At 44.1% G+C, this 24,041-nt stretch overlaps 1 protein-coding gene across 3 annotated transcripts in view; it reads right to left on the reverse strand.

Moving 5' to 3' along the window:
• Nucleotides 1-478: 478 nt before the first annotated feature.
• cyth3b (cytohesin 3b) overlaps nucleotides 479-24,041 on the reverse strand; it is a 31,931-nt gene continuing 8,368 nt past the window's right edge. The window contains exons 1-13 of one of the 3 annotated variants that reach the window (XM_071910441.2): nucleotides 18,844-19,090; nucleotides 14,324-14,406; nucleotides 14,035-14,099; nucleotides 13,113-13,179; nucleotides 12,767-12,885; nucleotides 12,226-12,306; nucleotides 11,806-11,918; nucleotides 10,064-10,212; nucleotides 9,063-9,174; nucleotides 5,875-5,951; nucleotides 4,669-4,740; nucleotides 4,335-4,489; nucleotides 479-2,643 (exon numbers count right to left, since the gene is read on the reverse strand). In XM_071910441.2, the coding sequence (XP_071766542.1) occupies nucleotides 2,571-2,643; nucleotides 4,335-4,489; nucleotides 4,669-4,740; nucleotides 5,875-5,951; nucleotides 9,063-9,174; nucleotides 10,064-10,212; nucleotides 11,806-11,918; nucleotides 12,226-12,306; nucleotides 12,767-12,885; nucleotides 13,113-13,179; nucleotides 14,035-14,099; nucleotides 14,324-14,406; nucleotides 18,844-18,883 (1,206 nt within the window). In that variant the 5' untranslated portion in view covers nucleotides 18,884-19,090 and the 3' untranslated portion in view covers nucleotides 479-2,570. Of the gene's footprint in view, nucleotides 2,644-4,330; nucleotides 4,490-4,668; nucleotides 4,741-5,874; nucleotides 5,952-9,062; nucleotides 9,175-10,063; nucleotides 10,213-11,805; nucleotides 11,919-12,225; nucleotides 12,307-12,766; nucleotides 12,886-13,112; nucleotides 13,180-14,034; nucleotides 14,100-14,323; nucleotides 14,407-18,843; nucleotides 19,091-24,041 lie in introns of those variants that run through there. The other 2 variants (XM_078284563.1, XM_078284564.1) reach the window with 2 other exon arrangements.

Genomic DNA, 24,041 nt, shown 5'->3' on the forward strand with positions numbered 1-24,041 from the left:
CTCCACTTTGGGCTTCAATGTCTTAACTAATTGTATTTGGAAACAAAGGTGAGTCAGAGTAGTCCAGTTCATCAGGAGCAACATGTAAAGATCTAAATGGGCTGCTGATGTGGACACTTTCCTCTCTTGCTGTAGTAGATTTTTGCCTCATATGTTGTTCCCTGATAATACCAGTAGAGGGCGCTCCCCCCTCAGTCATTCTCTTCCACAGCTCCCCCCAGCCGGATCTCCCACAGGAACCCAGGATGTTTTCCTTTCCTTGCCTTCATTTTCCTGTCTTTTTTTACCATGTAGTATTCAGGTACAATTACAACCCACTGCTCTGCATGAAGAGTGTTTTAAATGCCTGCGCGATGTCAAAAAGCTCGCCACAATGTCTCATGATGAATATCTGGATAATTCATTAGTGATAGCTCATTACTTATGCAAATATGTAGGTCAAGACCAGCATCAATAATAAATACACCATACATCTGCTGTAAGCTTTATGTATACTTTATGTAGATACACGTAATGTACAACGTGACCAATAGCTTTTACAGAGAATATAAAAGTTAATGTAACTATAGCCCACACAGGGCAGTAGAAGGTAATATTCTGCCCCAACCACAGGGCTTTCATTTTATTTTACAATCACATAGAAAACTACTGGTTTAGACTTAATAGTTTGTTGACATCATCATTACTGATATATTACCATCATCATCACTGATATTACTGTACTATCATCATCATCATTGAAATTACATCAGCACCATCTTCACTGTAATCATCATCAGAAATGCAAACATCTTCCTCAATCATCGGTCATGGCTTTTTTTTTATCATCATCACAGTTATTGTCCATTACAGCACCACTATTATTATTATCATCATCATCATCATCATCATCACCACCATCATCATCATCCTCCTCATATATTTTCTTATGATTATGTTTAAGGCTTTTGTAAAGAAGACCCCAAACTTCAGCTGATGCAAAGTTCTGCCAGTAGGCTCAAACATGTTACACAGAGTGTGCATACGACAACAAAAAGAGACCAAAAACCTATACATTATATATACATACATAACTTAAGCATATATTGTTTAACATTTACGGGTAGCATTAAACCATTTCACAAATGAAAATAAATACAAAAAGATAGTCGGTTATATTTTTCTCAAAGAAGAACACAAAAAGCAAGCAAGAATCTGTAGGATTACAAACCAAATGCATACAGGATCACATCAATACATCGACCTTCACTGACATAGGCCAACATGTTTGGACCTTGAGAGACTTGAACAGAAAAGCTTAATCTGACTGGTACCCTATTGGATAATTGCATAGGCATAGACAAAACCTACCTTTGAGACTGTAAAGAGTTTCTCTATTGAAAGGGCTTTCAGTCCAAAAGTAAGTTTCATGTTAAGCCTAGGCAACAGCCCCTTTACTACTCAACTAAAATAAAAGTATGCACATTTCAAAATTCTGTGCTCCACACAAATAAATGAAATCAGCCCAGCTGACTCAAGACTGTAATGCTTTGTCTGAACCTAAAATCAACCTAAATCTAACCCAGCACTGTTTTCTGAGGTTTTTCTGAGCAGAGCTTCTGTCATGGCACCTGGGGAGAAGACTTCAGCACCAGAGTGAGATGATGACATGGTCCAGGTGAGGTTATACTGCAATCTTCGTCTCGACTTCCCCACCTCCTCCCAACTTTCTCTCCCCTCTGTCCCTCTCTCTCTCACTCTTTCCATCTCTCTCTCCCCCCCTCCTTCGTTCCCCCACAATCTCTATTCATCCATGCCTTTCATCTCTGAAGAGGGACCGTCTTGCCCCTGCCTAAATGATTACAAACATACATCTGAACTCTGATTTTAGATCACAACATAATCTTTTCATAAAGCACAGTGGGAGGGAATGCTTATATCACTTATACACCCATACTGTAAATGCTGTATGCACTGACAAGATGCACACTGCTGCATACTCACAGAGAAAACATACACACATGTACAAACATATCTCAAACATATTGGTCTATAATACCTCACATGCATGCATGTGCACCTGAAAAATGGCAGTTGTGCTTTAGGAAGACCTAGAGACACATGGTATGAATGTAAGAGGGGGAGGTAGGGGAGTGTATGGGATGGTAAGAGCGGAGGGGAGCAAACAGGAGACAGGAGACTATTTCATATCAGCACACGCTGGCTGGCTGGTCTTGTGAAGGGTTGTTCATATGCTGGTCCACTGTGTATTAATATTGGGTCCACTAATCTGTGTGTCCTGGAGCTTTGCTGTCCACTCAGTAGTGTGTCATGTCTCCCCGGCTCCGAGTGCCCGGGACTTGGAGATAGTCCAGGGGAGGGATTGAGGTTTGCCTTCAAGATCGGAGTCTGCACTGGAGGAATACATCACCGAGGTTGCCAGTCATTTCTGTGGCGAATCCAGCTTTGCGGGACCAGGCTTATGTGTGTGTGTGTGTGTGTGTGGTTTATGTTATGTGTGCATGAAGTGGGGCAGGAAAGGGAGAAAGACGGAGGGGTTGGAGGTTGCACGTGGAGAAGATTGTCCCTCTTCACTTCTTGTTGGCGATGCGTCTCTTCCTGGTGGCCAACATGTCGTAGAAGGGGTCTCTGCTAATGCTGGCCCTGGAGAAGCCAATCAAAGGACAGCAACGAAATAAATAATAAGGCCACATGAGAGGAGGGTCTTGAGCATCTTTGATATGGAAATGTAGGCACATTTATACAAACCCCTGCCTTAACTAGATCAAAAAAAGAAAAAAAAGAAAAAAGTTTGTGCAGTGACCTAGTTTGGTTTCCATGGTTTCTGAAGAGAACCCCCTCCGTTCCCCTCCACCCCCCCAGTTTTTCCTTGGTACTCTGGTTCCATCACTCTGAGTTTCGCTGGAACCTCTCACTGATTCCCCACTCTAGAACTCTGCCAAGCACGTAGTAAAACACACACACACACACACACACACACACACACACACACAATTGCACACACTCTCACACACACTCTCTCCCGCCTGCCGTTGTGCAGGTTTATAGGTCTGAATGAGGGAAAACAATAGTGCTCAAGATTATTGACTCTTCGGCTTTCTCTCGCTCCCTTTTTAGGACGAGGGAAAGGCACTCTGTACAATGAGAGCGAGTGAGTCAGGAAGCCATTTGGGCTCTACTGAGGAGCCCAGTTTCACGGCTGCTAAATCCTGTTAGCACCAGCACAAAGCAAGAAGCGGCTCAACCCCCCACTGCGGGTTTCTCCGATTCCCTTTACACTGCCACGCGCTGAAGAATGGATCTGTATACGATGACTATTCCCCTCTTTCGTACGGCTTATTGTCATTTTCCACAACCTAATTTCCTGAAACAAAAACTCTGTAGGGTGCTGTAGATTCATTGAAGCATAGAGACAGATCAAATCCAACCAGGAAAGGATGCCATGACTCATATGAAATGCCATTTCCTCCATTGCCATCCATGCAAAATATGTGAATACCAAACCTAATATGTTCAATGGAATGGAAAAGTATGAGATATACAAATATAGAAATCTGTAGCCTACCAATGCATTGGATGAAGTTATGGCCCACTTTCTCCACTGACCCAGATGCCCACCCACACCCCCAAAATAAGGTATTTTATACAAAGCTCTAAAATTGTGACTAAAGATAAGCAGATAACGCACTGCGACTATAACCATCTCCATGCTAGCAAGAGGAGAAAATGATGATTTCCATAAAAAGCCTTTTATCTCCCCAGACCCCGAGTGCTCTTGGACCCCTCTGGTGAAGCGCATGCTGCTGCTCGTTAGCCTCCGTGGCTGCTAACGCATTAGCCCAGTTTGGAGCTGCCTCTCCTAGCTGGGTCTGCTGGGTCTGCTGGCTCACCCCCCGGGGTGCTATAAGCAGTGACTAATCCCCCGTCATTTCCCCAGTGAATACTCTTTCAGAATATATAGAGAGAGGGGGGGGGGGGGGGGGGGGGGGGGGATTGCACTATATTACAGTACACAAGCAACCAACTCTGTTCTGCTGAGCCAACTCTCTTTGACATTGCACCATCTTCTATGCAGGCAATTACATAGCATCCAATATTCAGGTCACTGACAGCGAGGTTATTACTGTAAGAGTTATGTGTGGTATCTGACATCTGCGACCATACTTTTTATGTCTATATCGCCCGTATCACTGTCTATTAAATATCCTATTGGCATACACTGCAACGCATCTGATACAGATTAAGTATGCAGAAAACCCGTATCAGTGTCCTTCCTGGGTCTTTTCTGGTAATGTCATGGTTCTTGTGTGAAGGCTACTTGTGAGGAGTCTTACTTGATGGATTTGATCCACTCCTCCTTCTCCTCCGGCGTGGGCGCTGATATCCTGTACACCACGTGGTTTCCCTCGACGACACGCCCATCCGCCTCCGTCTTGCAGGCTTTGATCACCTGGCCCTTGTGATTGGGGTTGTAGAGCTCAAAGCAGTTCTGGAGGGGGGGAGAAAGGTGGGGACGAAATGATCAACTGCAGGAAAAGTTGCTGTCAGGTAATTAGGTTCGACAGCACAATGAACAAGATCTGTCGTTCTAATGTTAACCATCTTTAAACATGGTAATTGAGAACAAGATGCTTGTGTGTATGATGTCTCTAATGAAGCAACACTCACTGGTTTCCTGGGCTCCTCCACCTCCCTGATGCTGAGATTCTCCAGAGGAATGATCCCACGAGGCTCCTTGTCCTGAGGGAGACAGGGACGAGAAAGAGAGACATGAAAAACAACAACCGAGTGAAGAGGAGGGGAGAGAGCAATTAAAGAAAGAAAGAAAGAAAGAAAGAAAGAAAGAAAGGAGGAGGAATGTATAGATGAGAGGAGCATCAATGGGAGAGAAAGAAGGGAGAGGGAGGAAAAAGAAAAGACAAGAGAGAAACATGAAAAGAGACATGAAGTGATACATTAAAGAAACATGAAAGAGAAAGATGACAGAGGATGAGACAAAGAGATAGAGAGACAGAAAGAGAAAAGGAAAGAAAAGAGGAGAGGAGAGAGAGTGTGTGTGTGTGTGGGTGAGGAAGTGAGGTAGAGACAGAGAGGAGAAAATACACTGTGACATGTTTTGCAACCTTGAACCCCCCCCGCCACCCCCACTCACACACACACACACACACACACACACACACACACACAGTGTTGGGAGCAGATAATGTGTGTGTGGAGCGGGCCGACCAGAGGACGGGACATAATGATAGTGTCCTGCAGGATAATACCAGGGTTGAGGGAGGACAGTGCTGATCTAGCAGCAAGCAGGGATGGAAAGGCAAATGCACTGATAAAAATCTCAAAGGGACACGCATACAAACTCACTGCTACAGAAAAGAATACAGATAGACAAACACACACACACACACACACATACACTACCAGACAAACATTTGGACACACCACATTTTCTTTATTTTTTACTATTTTCCACATTGTAGAATAACAGTAAAGACATCAAAACTATGAAATAACACAAATGGAATTATGCAGTGACCAAAAAAGTGTCAAACAAATCAAAACTATCTTATATTTTAGATTCTTTAAAGTAGCCACTCTTTGCCTTGATGGAAAGGCAAAGGCTTTGGGAAGAGATTCATACATAGGCATCAACTTCACTATTTATATTTGTCTAAGAAACACATTTCAAGCATTTAAGCAGAAGCCTTTAGATCAAAATGTCTTTAAGAGAATGAAAAACATAGTACATTCACTCAGGTGCGTCCAAACCTTTGACTGGTAGTGTACATACTGACACAGATGGTTGAGAGCAGGCACAGTAACGATCTGTAACAGGTATTACCGTGACAACACGGTCTTTGATGCCAGACTTACTGTCGTGTATTCAAAGTAGTAGAGGCAGTTGTCAGTCAGGATGAACCACCTTCTCTTCCAGGTTTTCACTCGGCCCCCTGACAGGAAGAGGAAGAGGAGACAGGAAGTGACACAATGGCCGCAGTGACAGACTGGCGGCCCGTCAGGAAGACTCCACCAAGACCCGGGACATGTGACTCTGTTGATTCTCATGTGCTATTCAAATTATATAGAGAGGGATTCTGTTTTTAATGAATTGATGTTTCCATTGCCATTTGGCTTTATGAGACTTTGTAAAAACTAAAAATGTTTAGATGAGAAAAATGTAGTATTTTAACTTTTGGTTCAATGTACTGTAGATTTAGTATCAAAGAGATAATGTACCTCTGACATTTTCACATGACCTCGTCTTTGACACGGTCACATGGTTGATCACAGGTCGCCCTTATCACACCTGCACTTAATTAGTGAATTGATGGTCAAACCTAAAGAACCTCTCATGTTTTTACTTGCCTAAATTATGAATAAAAACAGATCAGCAATCTGAACAAGTCCTTGTTGGATTGGATTGGATACTGTATGGCGATATTATCAATAGTACCAAGAATCAATATTTGGTGTGCTGTATTGTTATTATCATTGTGGCTGGAGGTTCAAATGTAAAGCAGAAGACAAGCAGAAGAATAGTGTTTAAAATGTGATCCACTTTGTGTTCGTGCATGTAGAAAACACCACCAATCAACCACCAGTATCTCTCCCAACTCCCAGCTTCGTTAAATGATGACTCACGCAACTGATAAATTATTACTGACTTTGCCTATTCATTTTTAAAGGCAACAGGATAAAACCCTATTGGATCTCAGGAGAGGAGAGCACACAGCACTTGATATGAACCTAACTTGGCACCTAAAGCACCCCTGAAGGAACACACACACACTCACACACACACACACACACACACACACACACACACATATGCAAACACACACACGTGCACAGACACACAGACAAACACACGCACGCCTAACCCCAGAGCAAGTTCAGCATCTCACGTGTTAGCTTGTGCAAACTACATCCAAAAAAGCGGAGAGGGGGGCAGGCACAAAACTCCAACACTTTGGTCTGTAACAGAATTCCCCCTCTGGCAGCGGACTCAGCCTGACTGCAGAGCCTTGTGTTGGAGGAAAACACCGCTTGGTTCAGAGAGGTAAGGCCCGGACACCGAGGAAGCTCTCCTGCTGGGAGACGTATGGACAGTATCTGCATGCAGGCAAGCAGAAAGCCACATACCTACACTTGCACGCACATACACACGCGCAAGCACATTCTGCTGGTTTCCTGTGTGTGTGTGTGTGTGTTTGTGTGTGTGTGTGTGTGTGAGGCTTTGACCTAACATTCCTGATTAGTTCCTCACTATACTACCCATGCCTTAGGGAAGTGTTTGTAGGACAACACTTCTGCTTCCAACACTTTTCACTGCATTTCTTCCCCGTTCCCATTCCGCCTCACATGAGTCTATATGGGCCAAACATAATTACCAACGCTCTGGGTTTCCTTTACATTTCAATAGACTCTGGCTATTGAATTAGCGTGGCCAAAACCCTAATTTCCGCTCCGCATAACGAGAGATTTGCTATAAAAAAAAAGGCATTTATTCCTCCGTATCCCCCAGGGTTTATTTTTAGAGAGTCAAATTAGAAATATTACAGTGAGAACTCGTGCGGGAAATGGCTCCAGGGAGGAACCGTACTAGAATGTAATCATGTTGGGTCTGTAAGCCACACTGGGGCTATTTGCATTCATACGTACTGGGTTAGATGAGACTACAGAGACGTTACATAGAGCTGCGGGAATGTGCAGGTCAAAGCCAGGTGTGTGTGTGTGTGAGTGAGAAAGAGAAAGAGAGAGAAAAGTCTGACCTCAGCCACCTGCAGTGAGTTTGCGCTGTCACCTTTGACAATTAATAGCCAGGCTATTATAATGTATGTTTTAAAAATACGAGAGAGAGAGAGAGAGAGAGAGAGAGAGAGAGAGAGAGAGAGAGAGAGAGAGAGAGAGAGAGAGAGAGACAGAGGGAGAGAGAGAGAGAGAGAGAGAGAGAGAGAGAGAGAGAGGTGAAAAGTAACTAGGTGTGTAAGCACTACTGAACAACAGGAAGAAACATATTAAAAGTTATAGTGTGGAAAGGGGAGCGAGGGAGGAAGGGAGCTTCAAATCAAAAACACATGCAAACAAACAAGAACATAAGCCAACACACATGAAGCAATACAGAGTAGAAACAAGACCCAAAACTCTATTATCTCACTGGGAAAGCATAACACCCCTGGTACACACACACACACACACACACACACACACACACATTCCTTTCCAAGCTGCCTTGGTTCCTTCGTGAGTAGTGCATTGTGGGAAAATGTGTGATCAACACTGCCCTCCATAATGGCAGTGCCATGGCAACTGGACCGCTTCACACCGTTGAAACAGTATGTAACCTGTCGTGAACCTGCTGTTTTATTAAAATCACTGGTTAGAAAATTTCATTGTCAGATCAGTCTGGATTTTACAATAAATGTCTCATTGCATCCTTTAGCGCGGTGGTTCTCCCACAGGGTCGCGAGATAATTCTGGGGGGTCACGAGATGATTTATGGGATAAGAAAAAAACATATTTCTATCATTCAAATTCATGGTCATAGGTATTTTTTCAGTTTTTTCTCAAATTTTTGCTTTTTTCTTGTGAAATACTGATTAGTCTTCAGCCTCTAGGCCTTCTCTGACATCAAATGAAACAACCTGAAAAGGGAAAATCATTCTCTGGTTGGACTGTATCAACCTTTATGAAAAGCATAGCTGTGGTCACTCAAATCTGTATATATCTGATATTACACACTGCACATTCTGAACGCCTCAAATACCAATCTAGTTGAAGTTCCAAGCGACAGTGCTTCAATCTGATTAAATTTTAAATCGGCAATTTTAAAATTTAACCAGTGACAATCTAGTCCCTGGTGTCTAAAACGTGATACCTCTCCTCCAGGCGAGATGGTGAGAGTGACACGATCCTTACAGAGTCTCTATCCTGCACTACGTACCTTAGTGAAAAAAACAAGCCACAGATTTAGAGAGAAGAAATGCAAGAGTAACCAAATAAAGTCAATCAGGATGTCTTGCATTCTGTCGGCTGGGGAATGTGCGGCGCTAGTCACTAACCTAATTTGAGCAGCCAGCCCTCTCTGTCTGGGTTGAAAAACGTGTGCGTCAGGTCATTCCCATCATCCTCTGGGATCTTAAAGGGTTCGCTCTTAATGCTCTCATATAGATTCTGGAAAGAGAGAAACAGGGCGAGAGAGAAACAGGGCGAGAGAGAGAGAGAGAGAGAGAGAGAGAGAGAGACAACAAACGGGGAGAAGAGGGAAGACACTGTGAAACAGCAAAGCATCAGTGCACATAACACTTTGAGATGAGCCCACACATCTCCCTGCATCTCCAAATACTCATCGCAGCCTTCAGATTAAGGGCGCATAAAACATGACATTGACAGATTCTATTTCAGTCTTGGAAAGGGAAAGTGAGAAACGCTATAATGATTCATGCCTCAAATGACTCGGGGAGCGGGTTTGGGTAAAAAGCATGAAAGTGTGATCGTGAGAGAGTGTATAACAAAGAGCTAGTTTTCCAAAGTTGTACCCTTTTGTACCTAACTGAAGCCAGGGGCACTTTGGTACAGACTTCACCCTACAGTATGTGGGTAGAGCGACTTTTTTTTTTTTTTTTCTATGAGAGATCGTGGAAGATTGTTAGCATCAGTATCTGGGGAGAAGATCTCATTCGGCTGAGCTGCAATATCTCAATTACTGAAGCATGACTACTTTATCTGCTTCACATAGAGGGAAAACTTCCAGCAGGTCTCTCTCTCTCTCTCTCTCTCTCTCTCTCTCTCTGTCTGTCTGACTCTCTCTCCACACAACACACTGACTGTGAGCTTTTTGTACTGAATCATAGCGTGCATTAGAACTGGCAATTTAAATGAATTTTAATTGTTATATAATGTTAATGTATGTCATGTAGGCTGCCATGTTTTTTATATTCAAGGACTTTAACGTATCAACCGTGACAATGATGCATTTTTTTTAGATGTTTTTTGTTTTTCCTATACATTGCATACATTCGTCAAAACTACCCGACTCACTACACTGAGCCGGCACTCTCACCCTGAGTAGCTCCTCTGGGAGGTCTCCCCCCTCGTTGATCCCTCTGTTCATGGAGATGAAGCGCTCCACAGGGGGCTTGTCTCTGACGTTGGGATTGTGCAGGCTGGTGTTCAGCATAATGATGGCAAATGATAGCACATAGCAGGTGTCTGCGGAGGACAAGACACACAGCGTCACTGATAAACATACGTATATAAAATACAGCATGGGCCTATGTGTTTATATGAATGCATGTCCCAATATAAAGTGTATGGATTAGTGTGGAAGTCTAGCTCATTGGTCTATGATATCATCCCTTCAAAGATTATTCACATATTCTCAGAATTAAAAAGAAAATCCACCCTAAAACAACATTTCCAAAAAGTTATTCCAGTGATCTTTGACAATGCAATCCATATTCATGATCACTGATATGAGCGGCTCTATCAAAGCTGGAAACATCTGAACTAACTCTCATCTGCGGTCATCAAAAGACACTTTCTTTGCATTTTCACAAATCTAGACCGAATTGTGAAATCCTGCATTGATTCCAAATTCTGATTCAACGCACCTCACCTCTATAGGAGCAGTGGCCGCACAGTCAAAGGTACTTAAGTCATTTATTCTAATGCCATTGGCTGAGATGGACAACAGGAATGATTTGTGATGAATCGGACAGCAGTCCATCAACAGATCTCCTCACTGACAAATTTATGACTTTGTCTAATAAAAGTGAGAAATTAATCAGTGAAGAGCCCCATGTTCTAGAACACACACACGCACAAACACTCTCTCTCACACACACACACACACACACACACACACTCTCACACACACACACACACACGCATAGCCCCATCCAAGGCTCTGTGACATTGCAGTCAGTGTGTCCCGGACACTTTGTGCAGTCATTCCTGTTCATGAACAGACATACACACACACACACACACACACACATGATCCACCGCTATGTGATTCCATATCATAACTCCTGTTAACCACCCTTCAAATGCACCTCATCCATCCACACACCTGCACACACTTGCTGCCCCAGTCAACATGCTACACACCATAACTCATGACCCAGCACGCCTCACAGCACCGATCCTGAGAGACGACCAATAACTAAGTCTGGGTGTGTCACCACTGCACCACATTAATATTCATGACCTGAGCTGCCACCAGCATCCTCATCAAGTCTCTGCTGGTCACCACAGGGACAGGAGACCAAGTGCGACTGGCCAAGACTGCTATTGACCAGTGATCAATTTCATTACCACTACTGGAGACACAAATACTGATTACACAGCAATTAGCCACCTAGCTGCTAACCATGGCAGGAATAGGAGAAGTAATTGGACTGGATGGTCCAGTCAAGTTCAGACTGATAGCGTACAAGAGGAAACCTCAAAGGAATTGTGTGAAAGAAGAGTTTAAGAGAGAGTTAGGATGTAGTCAGGAAGTGTTTTACACATCAACAACAACCACATCTGAAGAGATGCACTCTGTGGAACGTTTACTGTCCTACAGCAAGAGGTTTAGGAGAAGCTTCAGTGGTGTGGCCACATGCTAAAGATTTATATGGGCCAAGACGGGTCCCGCTGTAATGAGGGAAGACAGGTCGCCTGCTGCATTGATCTGAGGCTGGGGTGGTCTGGCTGGCCCACGCTCTTTATGAATGTTATCTGTCCTGGGGACCCTGTCTGAGACTGCCTCATATATCTGCCGCAGTGTGTGTGTGTGCGGGTGTGTGTGTGTAGTACCTGTGGACTGGAAGACGCCGGGATTGCATTGGCAGTACCTGGAGGCGAAGGCCTCCATCATACGATCAATCTTCTGGGCCTCGCCAGGAAGTCTGAAGCTCCACAGAAACTGCCTACAACAGCAGAGAGAGAGAGAGAGAGAGAGAGAGAGAGAGAGAGATTTTAATGAGATATCATGAAATATTGATATTGTGCAAATCCATTTCACAATCTATGGATATTCATGAAAGAACCTATAGAATAGTTTAAAGATAGCCATTACCCTGAAGGTTTTTAATGTTTCAAAGAGATGATAAACATAAACATAAAATCATCACATTGGAGACTTTGTTTCCAGCAGTCAATAAACACTCTGTTTACTGACACTTCAACAGGATACTATCTTCAGAAGAAACAGCATGAGACCGAGTACCAGCTCACCTTAAGGCTTGTACGAGGTTGAGGTCTGCAAACTCATGAAGCTCCACAAACGCCTGGAGGACCTTGATGTTAAAGTCATCCCTGGGGGAGAGGAGGGACATGAAAAACTATTTACACTGTCTTTCCATTCAAATGGAAAAAGAAGAAAACAGATATTCCACACACCCAGTCAATATGGAATTTATTTGGAAAACGTGCTGCAGTGTACATTGACAATTTCATGCATTTTGGGGGTCAAGGTGGAAAGGAAAATTGGGCGGCCAAGTCACAGCACCAGTGTGTTGGCTGAGCCAAGGGGCATGAAAGCCGTGTTGTTTTGACAGTCCCATCCCCACTGATTTCACTCCGATAAGAACCACATGTAGGTTCAGCTCTTTTACTGGCATGCTCTCCCGCCGCCGCTCTGCTCCATAAATCCAGACTACCAATTTCCTGGGGCTTTATGCCCATGTCTGAGCACAACCAGCGTAGATCTGACACAGAGATGGGGAGAGGAAAAAGAAAGGTGGAAGGAAAACAGAGGGAGAATTGGAGAGCTCACCGTTCCCCTAAGTAGTCCCCGATGACTGTTTTGTTGAGGCCCTCGCCTTTGTAGAGGAACTGTGCTATGTCCTCCGGGGTGTGCTGGAGAAGATCGTTCTCCAAGAGAAACTGGATCCCCTGTTATAAGAAAACACACACACACATACATGAAGAGCACACATCTACACCTCAGTCACCCGTTTTAGGCAGATTCATAGCATTACTTTTGTCCTTCTGGATGAATTGTGCATATTTTAAAACCTCATTCTTCAATCAAATTTCCAAGAGCATCATAAAAAGGAGGGTCAGTGTAATTAGCACTATCTTTTATTGATTCTGACAGACAGTTTGGGACAAGGCCCGACCTTTTTGGGGTCCATGTTGAACTTCTTCCTCCCCATGGCAATCTGTTTGTTTCTTTGCGTCGTTTTGCTGTAATGAAGGAGCACAGAAATGTCTATCACGTGACAGTTAAGGGTGTGGCGTTGTCACCAGACTGTTGTGTGTGTTCAGTGGGTCAGCTGTCAGGTTGTGTTGGTTTAGTCCAGGACGCGCCATGTCTTTGTTAATTTACTACTGTGTGAGCTTAATGACTGAGTTTGACGTGAGCTGTAAACAGGAAAAACAGGTAATACGTTATACATGGTTGCATGTGATGTAGCATGACTTCTATGGTACTTGTGCGTTTATAGAAAGGACTTAAAGGGGCATTCAATCTAGATTACATTTGACTCCCCTCAGTTTTAACCCACCCTTCAGCCATTTTGAAGAATTTTTAGTGCAGTTAACATTAGTCTACTTCAAAAGACATTTTGCATGTACCCCACAGGGAAAACTCCACCTGTGTGTGTGTGTTTGTGTGTGTGTTCCCTACTCTTCCTGTGTGCCTAAAATAGCCGAGCCCCTCTGCCAGCTGCACCTGAGACACACACAGCCTGACACACTGTCTCACTCCACCTCGTCAACCAATCAGATGAAAGCCTCTCAATAGAGAGTGTTTAGCAAATGTTTAGTCGAGGGACTGCCCCGCTTCACTCCGCAAACAAAGGGGGATTAACACACACACACACACACACACACACACACACACACACACACACACACACACACACACACACAAGGACAGGTGTGAGGCTCAATGGGGAAGCGACTGTATGGCTAAACGGCTTAGAGAAGGGGAAGAGACAAAAGACAGAATGAACAGTTGATGGTTTCTGCAGGGAGACAGAGAGAAAAGAAGGACGGAGCAGAGGGACAATAAAGGCGGTGACGACAGGAGGAACTCACCTCTCCCCCACACAGGTTAGCTGCTCGATCTCAGTCATTACCTCTGCAATCTCAAACTTCAACCGCTGCAGAGCAAAGGACAGGATATTGGCTCAGTACATTTTGTGTTTCATCCATTCCAATAAACAGACAGACAGAGGCCAACACAGCCCAACCCCGAAGTAAGGAATGAACACTGATTGGGATTTATAAGCTGCTCATTTGATATGGACATGCCATTTAATCGTGGGCAATCAAACAAACAAAAAACAGCGTGTTTCTTCCATTTCTTCCCATAATTGTTACTCACTTCAATATCATCCAGAAGCTCTTTTTTCCTGCGTCGTATGTTGGACAGCTCATCTCTCTCCTCCAAAGACAGGTCTTCAGGTACTGGAAATGATTAAAAAAAAGAGAGAAAGAGAGTGTGTGTGTGAGAGAGAGAGAGAGAGAGAGAGAGGGAGAGAGGGAGAGTTGTGTGAATGGACTAAATACATTCACCAACCAACCAATCAGAGAGTCGCACGGATTAAGCTGGCGGCGATTTCTGCATACCTATTCAATGAATCCGTCCCAATGACATTACTCATGACCTAAATTGTTACGCTTAAGGTACAATAGGCAGAGGCGTGACAGATCACAGATTCAGGGTCAGGTTCATGGATTCCCTGTCCTGGCCCACTGTAACTGCACGGGAAATTATCTACCAAAGGGAGCAGTTGTTGGAAGCGGGTTCCACCAAGCCACATACAAAGAAGGAATTTATTCACGAGAATTATCTGCCAGGCGAAATGAAACCGCAGAAACTTCCCCCTTGCAAAGAGATCTCCTCCATAAATTACGCCCTGTGTGTTTGACACACACACACCCTACCGCCGAGCATCTGGTGAAGCCCGCATCTTCAAATATTAGTTTTCTGATGGCCGACCCCTCGTCCATTCCTCATTTGGGGTAATTAACACCGCGGAGAGAGCGGCGTACCACACAACATACATGTTTTACTGCACAGCAGCTCTGCAGAGCACACACAACGCTTCTACTGTATATACACACACACACAGGTGAGCACACATGAATCTACATGTACACACACTGCTCACAAGCCCGTATGCATACATAAATCACGCCGCCGCACGCTGACATTTATTTTATTCTACAAGGTGGGTCCCCAGAGCCACCTACTTATCCTTCATTTAACCGTGCCACGTCAAGCTCTCCCCCGGACCCTCGGAGGACCTCCCCCTCTCTCCTCCACACATCAGAAAACGGCAATCCATTTGAGAGCAAGCTCACAGGAACTAGGTCATTTTCACATGGAGCCGTAGCAGATTGTGCTTCTCCTACACTGTTCTTCTCTCTCACACACACACACACACTGGCACACACACACACTAACACACACCCCCTCTATCTCTCTCTTTGTCCGCATCCACCCTAGTGCTTGAAGTGGGGGTGAGAGCAGATTCAAATCCCCCAACTGAATCATACCGCTAAGCAGCTTTGCAATTCAGACATTTCCCCGTTGTTTTTTTTCCCCCCACACTGTAAATAATGGAGGGAAAGAAGTGAAGTTGTTTTCTCTTCTCTCCACGCCCCCTCTCTGTCTTGCTCAGTGAGACAAAGTGACAGGAGCACGGACCATTAGGTTATTAGGTTGTGGGGGCACGGTGCTCATGCTCACTGACGGCTCCTTATCACAGGCGAGCAGCCAGTCATGAGACCACGAGCCCAGATGGGTGAAGATGGCTTTCATAAATGTGTGATCATCTCTCTCACACGCCGATGCTCACACAGCATCCACCGACTTTTACGAAAATTAAGCCAAATAAGAGAGAGAGAGAGAGGAGACAGAAAGGGAGCTGAGTGTTAAGCAAAAGAAACTTAGCAGTAAAGACATTTGAAAGAGATAATGAACATTTTAAAAAGTGACGGCAAAGGGGACAGAATGGGATTTATAAAAAGAGAAAAAAAAGTTGGGAACGAGAGAGAGATGGAGAGAGAAACAGAGAGACAAAGCCAGAAAAAGATGCTCCCAATGCCAAATAGGAAAGAAAAGGAAGGGAAAGAGTCAAGAGTGATGAAGAAACGGATGACAGCCCACAAAACATCCTAGCTCTCTCTGTCTCTGTCGCTCTCTTCCCCTGGTTTTCGTTAAGCAGCCTCATAAAGCGGTGATTGTGGAGCGAGAGGAGGCCCCCGCAGGCAGCCTACGTCTGTAATGCGCAAAACGCTAGCTCCATCCCTCCTCCACTCTGCCTGAAAGAGCCAGCTTGGACCAGAGAATGGGACAAATTGTCTGGGATAGATGGCCGCTGCGTTGGGTGACAAATCCCCCCCCACCCCCGCTGTGTGTTTTCTAGCATGTGGAAAACGCAGAGTAATCTGATATCATTGTGGATGCAACTACTACTGTACTACTGAGTCTGGACATCTGCTGCATTATACATGAACGTCTAGTGAGGAATCTGTGAGTGAGTGAGTGTGTGTATGTGTGTGTGTGTGTGTGTGTGTGTGTGTGTGTGTGTGTGTGTGTGCATATTCCCATAGAGAACTGCCTTCCTGAAAAAAATCCATATTAGGCTATGGACAAACACTCCATACTTAACCCCAGGCATCGCCATATAGATTACCAATACAGCACCACTCTGCCTATTTCATATTATGGCTTGAGGGTTCCAGGCTTCCCAGTAACAATCAATACATCATAATAATAGTTTAAACTTTGATGCTTAGCTCTTTTTCACTGGTCTTCAAGCTCCGTATGGAACAGTAACTGCCATTGTGTTGAGCTTTGCTTCTACAGACACTTAGTCCAGACTTTTCTCCAAAGGGAAGGGCATTGAGTTTGAGTTTGTGCCCTCCCATTTCCTTTCTCACCATCACTTTCTTCTTCTTCTTCTCCTGGCTCTCTCCTCCCCAGCCACCCGTAACCAGCGGGGTCACCACGATCTCCAGGGGTCAGGGAGAGGGTTAATGAGGTCAGAGAGCCCCGTCTAGTCAGGGTCACTAAGGTACGGTCGCTTAAACGCACCGTGACCAGGCATGTCCGCAATTACTGCACACCATGACAGGGTTCCCACCCAAATGAGACTTTATAGATTAAGTCGTTTATATATTTCTATATAGAGAAAGGTCCTATTGTTAGAAGGGTTAGTTAATCATGAATGAGTTGAACATGAATGAGTTGTCTTCAAAGTGCACTAAAGTCACCCAGTTGGATAAATTTATCAAATTCCAGTTCGGTTTCACAGCATTCACTGTCAGTTCTGCTCGCTAGTTAGTATACAATCCGCTGTCATCAATCTGGTAGCTTCTGACTATGCAGTTACATCTTATGACTCCATGACAACTGTAACTTATGACTTGACCTGCCCCAGTCAGTCACAGCGGTCACAACAAGGAAATCAGAGATCACATGCAAATTATTCACGCCATTGATAACAGAGCCTGTTTTTCAACTCCGCTCATGATGCACTCTTGCGCTGATACGATCTGAATGACATTCTTTGTTGCAGTCAGTGATCACTGTCTGGGTTCCAGGCAAAAAAACACAACCATTACTGATTGTTTTTTTTAGACATAGCGGAACGAGCGATGCTGACTGCTGCCCAAGCTAACCTTGCCCATCTGTGATTGAACCTTTAGACCCCAATCGCCTGATAGCAGAAAACTACTCAGGGTTTTGAATAATGTATTACGGTCTTGTTCCTCATTCCACCCCGCATGAGAATCTAGGACCGGCCCTGACAGACAGTCCAGACGGGAAGACCTCAGCCCTGGGACAGTTCACTGACGGATGTTTCTGGAGATAGGGGGAGAGATTGGGATCTGATCCACGTGCCTGACGGGCCGCTATTGGCAGATCGCTAAATCAAATGGCTAAATCCCATCGACGGTCACGCCTTCCCAACCTCCTTGGCACGGAGAGCAGCAGAGAAGCTGGACTTGCATACTGATCCCCCTGTTATATTGCGTGGAGGAGACAGAGTCGACAGGAGGGCATGTTTGTTCCTCATGATATGGTTACCTGGTTTATAATGAAAACTGCTCATGATGGCAGATAAGGTGCCAGCTGATTATACTGGAAAAGCACTAGAAACCTTTGATGTTTTCTAACTGATACACCACATTTTAACTACTTTAACTCAAATCTTAACCGTTACACTAATCTTATTCTAAACAAGACCCTTGATCGAGGACAAATTAGCTCATCTGCCTGCTAAAAACTTCAATCAGCACAACCCGTATTGTCCTTTCCAGAGTGACAATCTTGTGTCCAGAGTGATGAGAGCAAACCAACAGCAAACAGAGCCGGCGGAACACTTCCTGATTTTCTCCAGGTTTGCAGCGGGACAATGGAGAGGATGTCTGCTGTGATTAGGACCGCCGGCCCTGGTCTGCCCGTAACAATGGTAACCACACAAACATGGGCAGGGCAGTAGCTGTTCCCATCGCGGGCTAATTAAGGAGCACTTACACAAGTTCAGGACACAACCCATTAGCAGCATTATGGTGCTGCAATCGCTGCAAATACGTGCAACCCAGCTGAGTTAGGAATGATGTAAGTAGGTTGGATAAGTGTGTCAGGTTCTGTGACACGCCAACAAACAAACCCCATAGGGCTGATGTTAACATTTACTTCAGCCTACAACTTTTCTGTCAACATAGCATTGTGCAGTAGGTGAGAATAAGATATCTACTTCTTACTCAAGAAATAAACCCTGCATAATTAAGGCAATACACATTCTTATACTGAATACAGCTCAAAACATTATTATAGCTCTTTATCTTTGCCAGGACAGTTTTCTATTTCCTGAATAAAATACATACCACATCGCCCATTCCTCTGCCCTGGTCCCATGACTGACATTCCATCAGTAAGGATGTCTGTGTCCTTCTGTTGGTCAGTAAGGGTCAGTACTGTAGGTCAGTAGTCTGGTATAACTTCACACTAACACTGCTTTTAGCAGCTTGGTTCCCTCTCAGGTACAGGTGCAATTGTGGCTGGTAGGTAATTCTTTTTCTTCTAGCCTTACTTTGCCTACTTGCAGCTCCCAAGCATGCACAAACAAACAGGAACATGCCCATACACATACACACACACACACACACACACACACACACACACACTTTCTTTGACAGTTCCTGCCTCTTGACAGATGACGGTAGTGTTATGGAAATAGCCCACATTCCTCTGACTGCAACCACCCAGTCTGGTCCAACCAGCCCTCTGTACATCTCCACTAGTTTCTATCCATTTCTTTCATTTCTTCACTTTTTCTACAACTCTTACACTGTGCTCTTCTTCTACATCTCTCTCTCACAGAGTAAGCGGAAATCATTTTCCTTGTTATGTTTTTGAGGAGACATTCTCTCTCTGTCTCTCACTTTCACTCTCTCTGTCCCTCTCTCCCTCTCTTACACACACACACACACACACACACACACAAACACACACACACACACACACAAATGCACACAGCTGCATCAGCTCCTTTCCATCTTTCACCTGGAGAAAACTCTGCTCTACCATCAGCCCACCTAATAAAGAAATCAAACCACCAAAAGGCCCATCTTCACTTCGTAAAGCCTGTTGGATATTTATTACCCTCATCTCCTGGTCCCATAGTGGGGATGATGGGGTTTTGGCCTGCATTTCTCATCAAATCGGCAGCTGTGAGTGCACTCGTCTTAAATACTACAGTCCATTCACTCTAAGAGCATCAGCTACAACTTTTATGAGGCTGGAGTAGCAGCCACTCCGGTGCATAGTGCTTAGGTTACTGTCCACTTCACTGAGCCTCCTCTATAGTTAGTCATTTTCACAAAACACTATGTTGAGGTCCCATCCTCACTATTGCAGACCTCAGCTTCTGTAATTTTCACTGCTTCATATCTTTGTCTATGCCACTTTAATTCTTTAAAAGCTTTACATATCAGGAGTGACAGACCCAGGTTCACTGAAAAAGGACCGACAAAATAGAAAATGGGGACTGCCAACCTAAATACACCTACTGCATATGCTGGCAAAAACACTAGCTTGGAGTACAGACTTGTGATGGAGAAGAGAGAGGATTTCATATAATTGTTTTATTGAATGGATTCTGCTCAGAAGAGCCAAAATCTTCTCGTCCGTCAAGATCATTACCCTCCAAGAAGTCCTATCCTGAGATTTATAAAGATTAGCAAGATTAAGCTATGCCCTGGCCTCGCCGCTCTCCCACTTTATCACTGCACCCTCGTGACTCTGGCATTAGTACCAGTACCTAGTAGTGCCAAACCAAGCACATTTCAATTCACTCCCAAATTAATATCTTGGATGCTCTGTTCGGACACCTCAATCCCCCCCCCCCCATCAGTTCCTCTGTATTCCACTTTCACAGAAGTCAATTGAGGTCAATTGCCCCATTGTAAATCAGGAACCGTGATAAGGAGGGAGTCAAGAACCATAAAAACATAAGAGGTTGGAAACACTCACTGTCATCTGTAGAAATGGAAACAACAACTTCCCACTCGTCTCCGCAGGACGGACTAAAGCTGCTAAACCCTTCAGCCTGGTAAAGAAATCTCTGATGTGAAAGCATGCTGCTGTCCTTGGATTCAGCACTGGGTGAAAAATACCTGAATTAAGACAATATCTTGGAGAGCATGAATCAGCAACTCCTTTTTTATTGATGTAGCCTATGTGAAAAATATGTGAACATTTACTGGCTTGCATTTCAGTGATTTTCAATAAGAATTTGTCAGCTTTTGTCACCTAATGCTGACAACAAATGGGCCTGTTTCTACTGTTTGGCTCTGCCCTTAAAGTCGAGATGAAACGGCATTTCGAGAGTATCTAACTTCCGTATCGTGACGTATTTCCGAGTGAAACAGGAAAGACAGGCGGGACATAATGTTGGGAGGAATTTGATTTGAACGTTGAAAAGTGGGTGTGTCATAACACCCGAAGACACACCGAAGTACCATGCTGTTGCTAGCTAGCTAACTAATGAATCTTAGCCTCTTAGCTCTGTGCGCTAAAAGTTGAAGATTGATTGATGGGTGGATGTCATGATATTATTGGTTGAAATTAGTTACGGGCATGCTTACGTAAGCACACGGCATATTTTGTTTTACAGGAAGAAAACATGATTGAATTTTGATATAAGAATACAATGAAATAGATTTTTGGTATTTTTTTTGGCATATATTGTTAAATAGGTGCACAGTATGACCGGGGATGTGATCTAAAAGGGTTAAAAAGGCATTTTTCATTTCATCTCGTCTTTAAGAAACTGTCTGCCGAATATGTTGTTTTCCAAGTCTGCAGCAGTCACTTGTTGGTAGTGTTCGCTGTCATCTCAGAAGAGGCATCCAAAACATTCTCTCTATGAAAATTAGATTACAAATCAGAGGTTACATCAAACACAACATCGCCGTTTGATTCTCCAAAGCATCAAAGAGCCTATAACACAATCACTTGGAGCGTGAAAGTCTCTTCATAGCATCCACCAGTCACAATCACTTATTCATGGAGAAGCGCTGCGTTTGCCAAATTTCACTCTCAAAGAAACACTTCCTCTTACCCCTTGGATTTGAAAAGCAGCCTCTAATTGGTCTATTTTTGGGTCATCATATGTCATGATCCTCGGACAAATTAGATTAGCGGTTTTGGCAGCGGGGTCCCTTGTTCTTTATCTTTGCTCAATTACGGGCCTGACTGCCAGTGGAGTTGTCTTTCATTGTCATTGTTGATCTTCACTTCACGTATTATTTCCTCTACAGCAAAGCACTGGATTATTCCTACTAAATGCACATTTTTACTGAAACTGATTTTTGCCAGATTTTTGCATGTTTTGCGACCGATAAATGATCCGGCCATCTGTCTGTCTGCCATCTGTCGACTGCAGAAACCGAGACCTTTCCTTATCTTATCGCACAGTCTCCATCCTGCTCAGACTCCCGCCTCTGTTCCCAAGGAGAAAGCAGAGAACTTTAGGAGGAGGATGGTGATCTTGACAGCCTGCCCTTCAAACCTATACACGATTTGTAAGAAAGAGATAGTCAATGTGTACAATTCAGACTAGCCTGCATTCTGAATATTGCAGCTTTGTTTTTTCTCTCAACATTGTTGCACATAATGTCCTTTTTAATCTCACATTCAGTCTAGACCAGAGCTTTCCTAATTGACCAAGGATTCCACTGTTACACAATGACACCAACTCACAAGCTGGAAATCATGCACATGTGGGTGTATTTGGCCTAACTAAGCCCCGAGGACTTTTCAGTGTGCTGGGTGTAAGGCAAGCTGTGGTGAGATAGCAGCTATGTAAAGTAGCACAGCTCCCTATTGCTTTAACTGCAATCTCCACAATGTCACCCTTCCCTACAGCCATGCATCACTGATCACAGGACAGCCTGATCTCTGGATAAGGCTGTTTAAGGCACTGTAAAACTGCTCTTGGAAACCTGATAGAGCGGATAACGAGCCGGAGAACTACACAATAATCTAAAAGTTATCATTTACAATTATGTTCCCACATTTCATTTTGTTTCCCACTTCTACAAATGGTTAGTTTTCAGTATCTGATGGGCTATTATTAACTAACTTAACTTCAAAAACAGTTTGGGTTTTGACTGAAGCGAGCAAGTCGTCTGCGAGGATCTATATTCTGTCGATAAGCACAAGGACTCCAGAAACTCATAGCGGGGCCTCTGTGGGAACCCGAACCCCCACAGTCCTGTGTGACTCACTCAGGAAATAACTGGAGTGTCTCACCGGGCAAAAGTCTGATATGGAGGCCCCGAGCAGACAGAACCTGCATGTGACAGAGACACAAAGACCGCGGAGGAGGCAGCAGCATTGACTGAGCTGTTTATACTGGATTCAGGCCTTCCAGAGAGAATATCTGGAAAAGAGTAGGGCAGAGATAGAGGGACAGCGAGAGAGAGAGAGAGAGAGAGAGAGAGAGAGAGAGAGAGCAAAAGTGAGCAGGAGGCAGAGAGACGCTCCAGCTGCCAAGTAGGACTCTACTCCTGCTTTTGTTGTTGCGAGACAGCAGGAAAGAGAAGAGGCGGAGGAGAGAGAGAGAGAGAGAGAGAGAGAGAGAGAGAGAGAGAGAGAGAGAGAGAGAGAGAGAGAGAGAGGAAGAGAGAGAGAGAGAGAGATAGTTCATAGCATAGTTGAGACACTGAGCCAGAATCACTTTATTACACAGAATATGTGGGTGGTTCAGGTCAGACCATCACTCTTTCTCCAATTTCTGTGTAAAGGGGTTTTCCAGCTTGTGAGTTTCTCTACACAGAAGCCTTTTATTCACTCTCTTCCCTTCAATCTCACTCGCAGCACTGGAGCAATGAGGAGAGGTTCACATCTATGCTGTTTCTTGCATCAGCTCCACAGAGGAGCAGACTCTTGTTTTTCCTACTGATGCAGCTACAAGTCAGATGAAGACCTAAAGCATAACCCTTGGCGCCTTAGTATGGCATTGATGGTTCAATTCATTTGTGAAGTCGCTAAATGACCAACACCCAGTTGACAGTTGATAGAAGGTATGAATGACATTGCACCAATACTCAATCAATACTTCACTATTTCAGAATTTCCCTTTATTTGCATGAAATCAATTTGGCATGGGTCAAGTATTTTGGGGAGAAATAAAATGTCAGCCCCCTGAAGCTTAAAAGTAATATAGAAGCACAAGCTTTGATGCATAATCAATGTTGTTGCAGTGTAGCAAGATAGTGATCCGTCACCGCTAGACGTCATCCAGCCAGGATCAGTAGCGATTAAAGCTTTCTTAGCTCTTAGAGGTTTCTTACCAAAAAGAATCACTCCATTATCAATATATGGTAGAATACCTAACACTTAAAAAATAACTTTACTTTCTTTTTCAACACCCATCCTTGCTTGCTAAGTGGTTACTAGGTGGTTATTAGGTGGTTACTGCTAGGCCTACTAATTACCCCTTCAGAAATTAAACTTCTACATATACCCCCTAAGCTTATAGCCTTAAGCTCATAGCCCCCTAAGCTCATAGCCAGCT

Source organism: Centroberyx gerrardi, chromosome 7, assembly GCF_048128805.1.
Source record: "Centroberyx gerrardi isolate f3 chromosome 7, fCenGer3.hap1.cur.20231027, whole genome shotgun sequence".
Lineage (NCBI taxonomy): Eukaryota > Metazoa > Chordata > Actinopteri > Beryciformes > Berycidae > Centroberyx > Centroberyx gerrardi.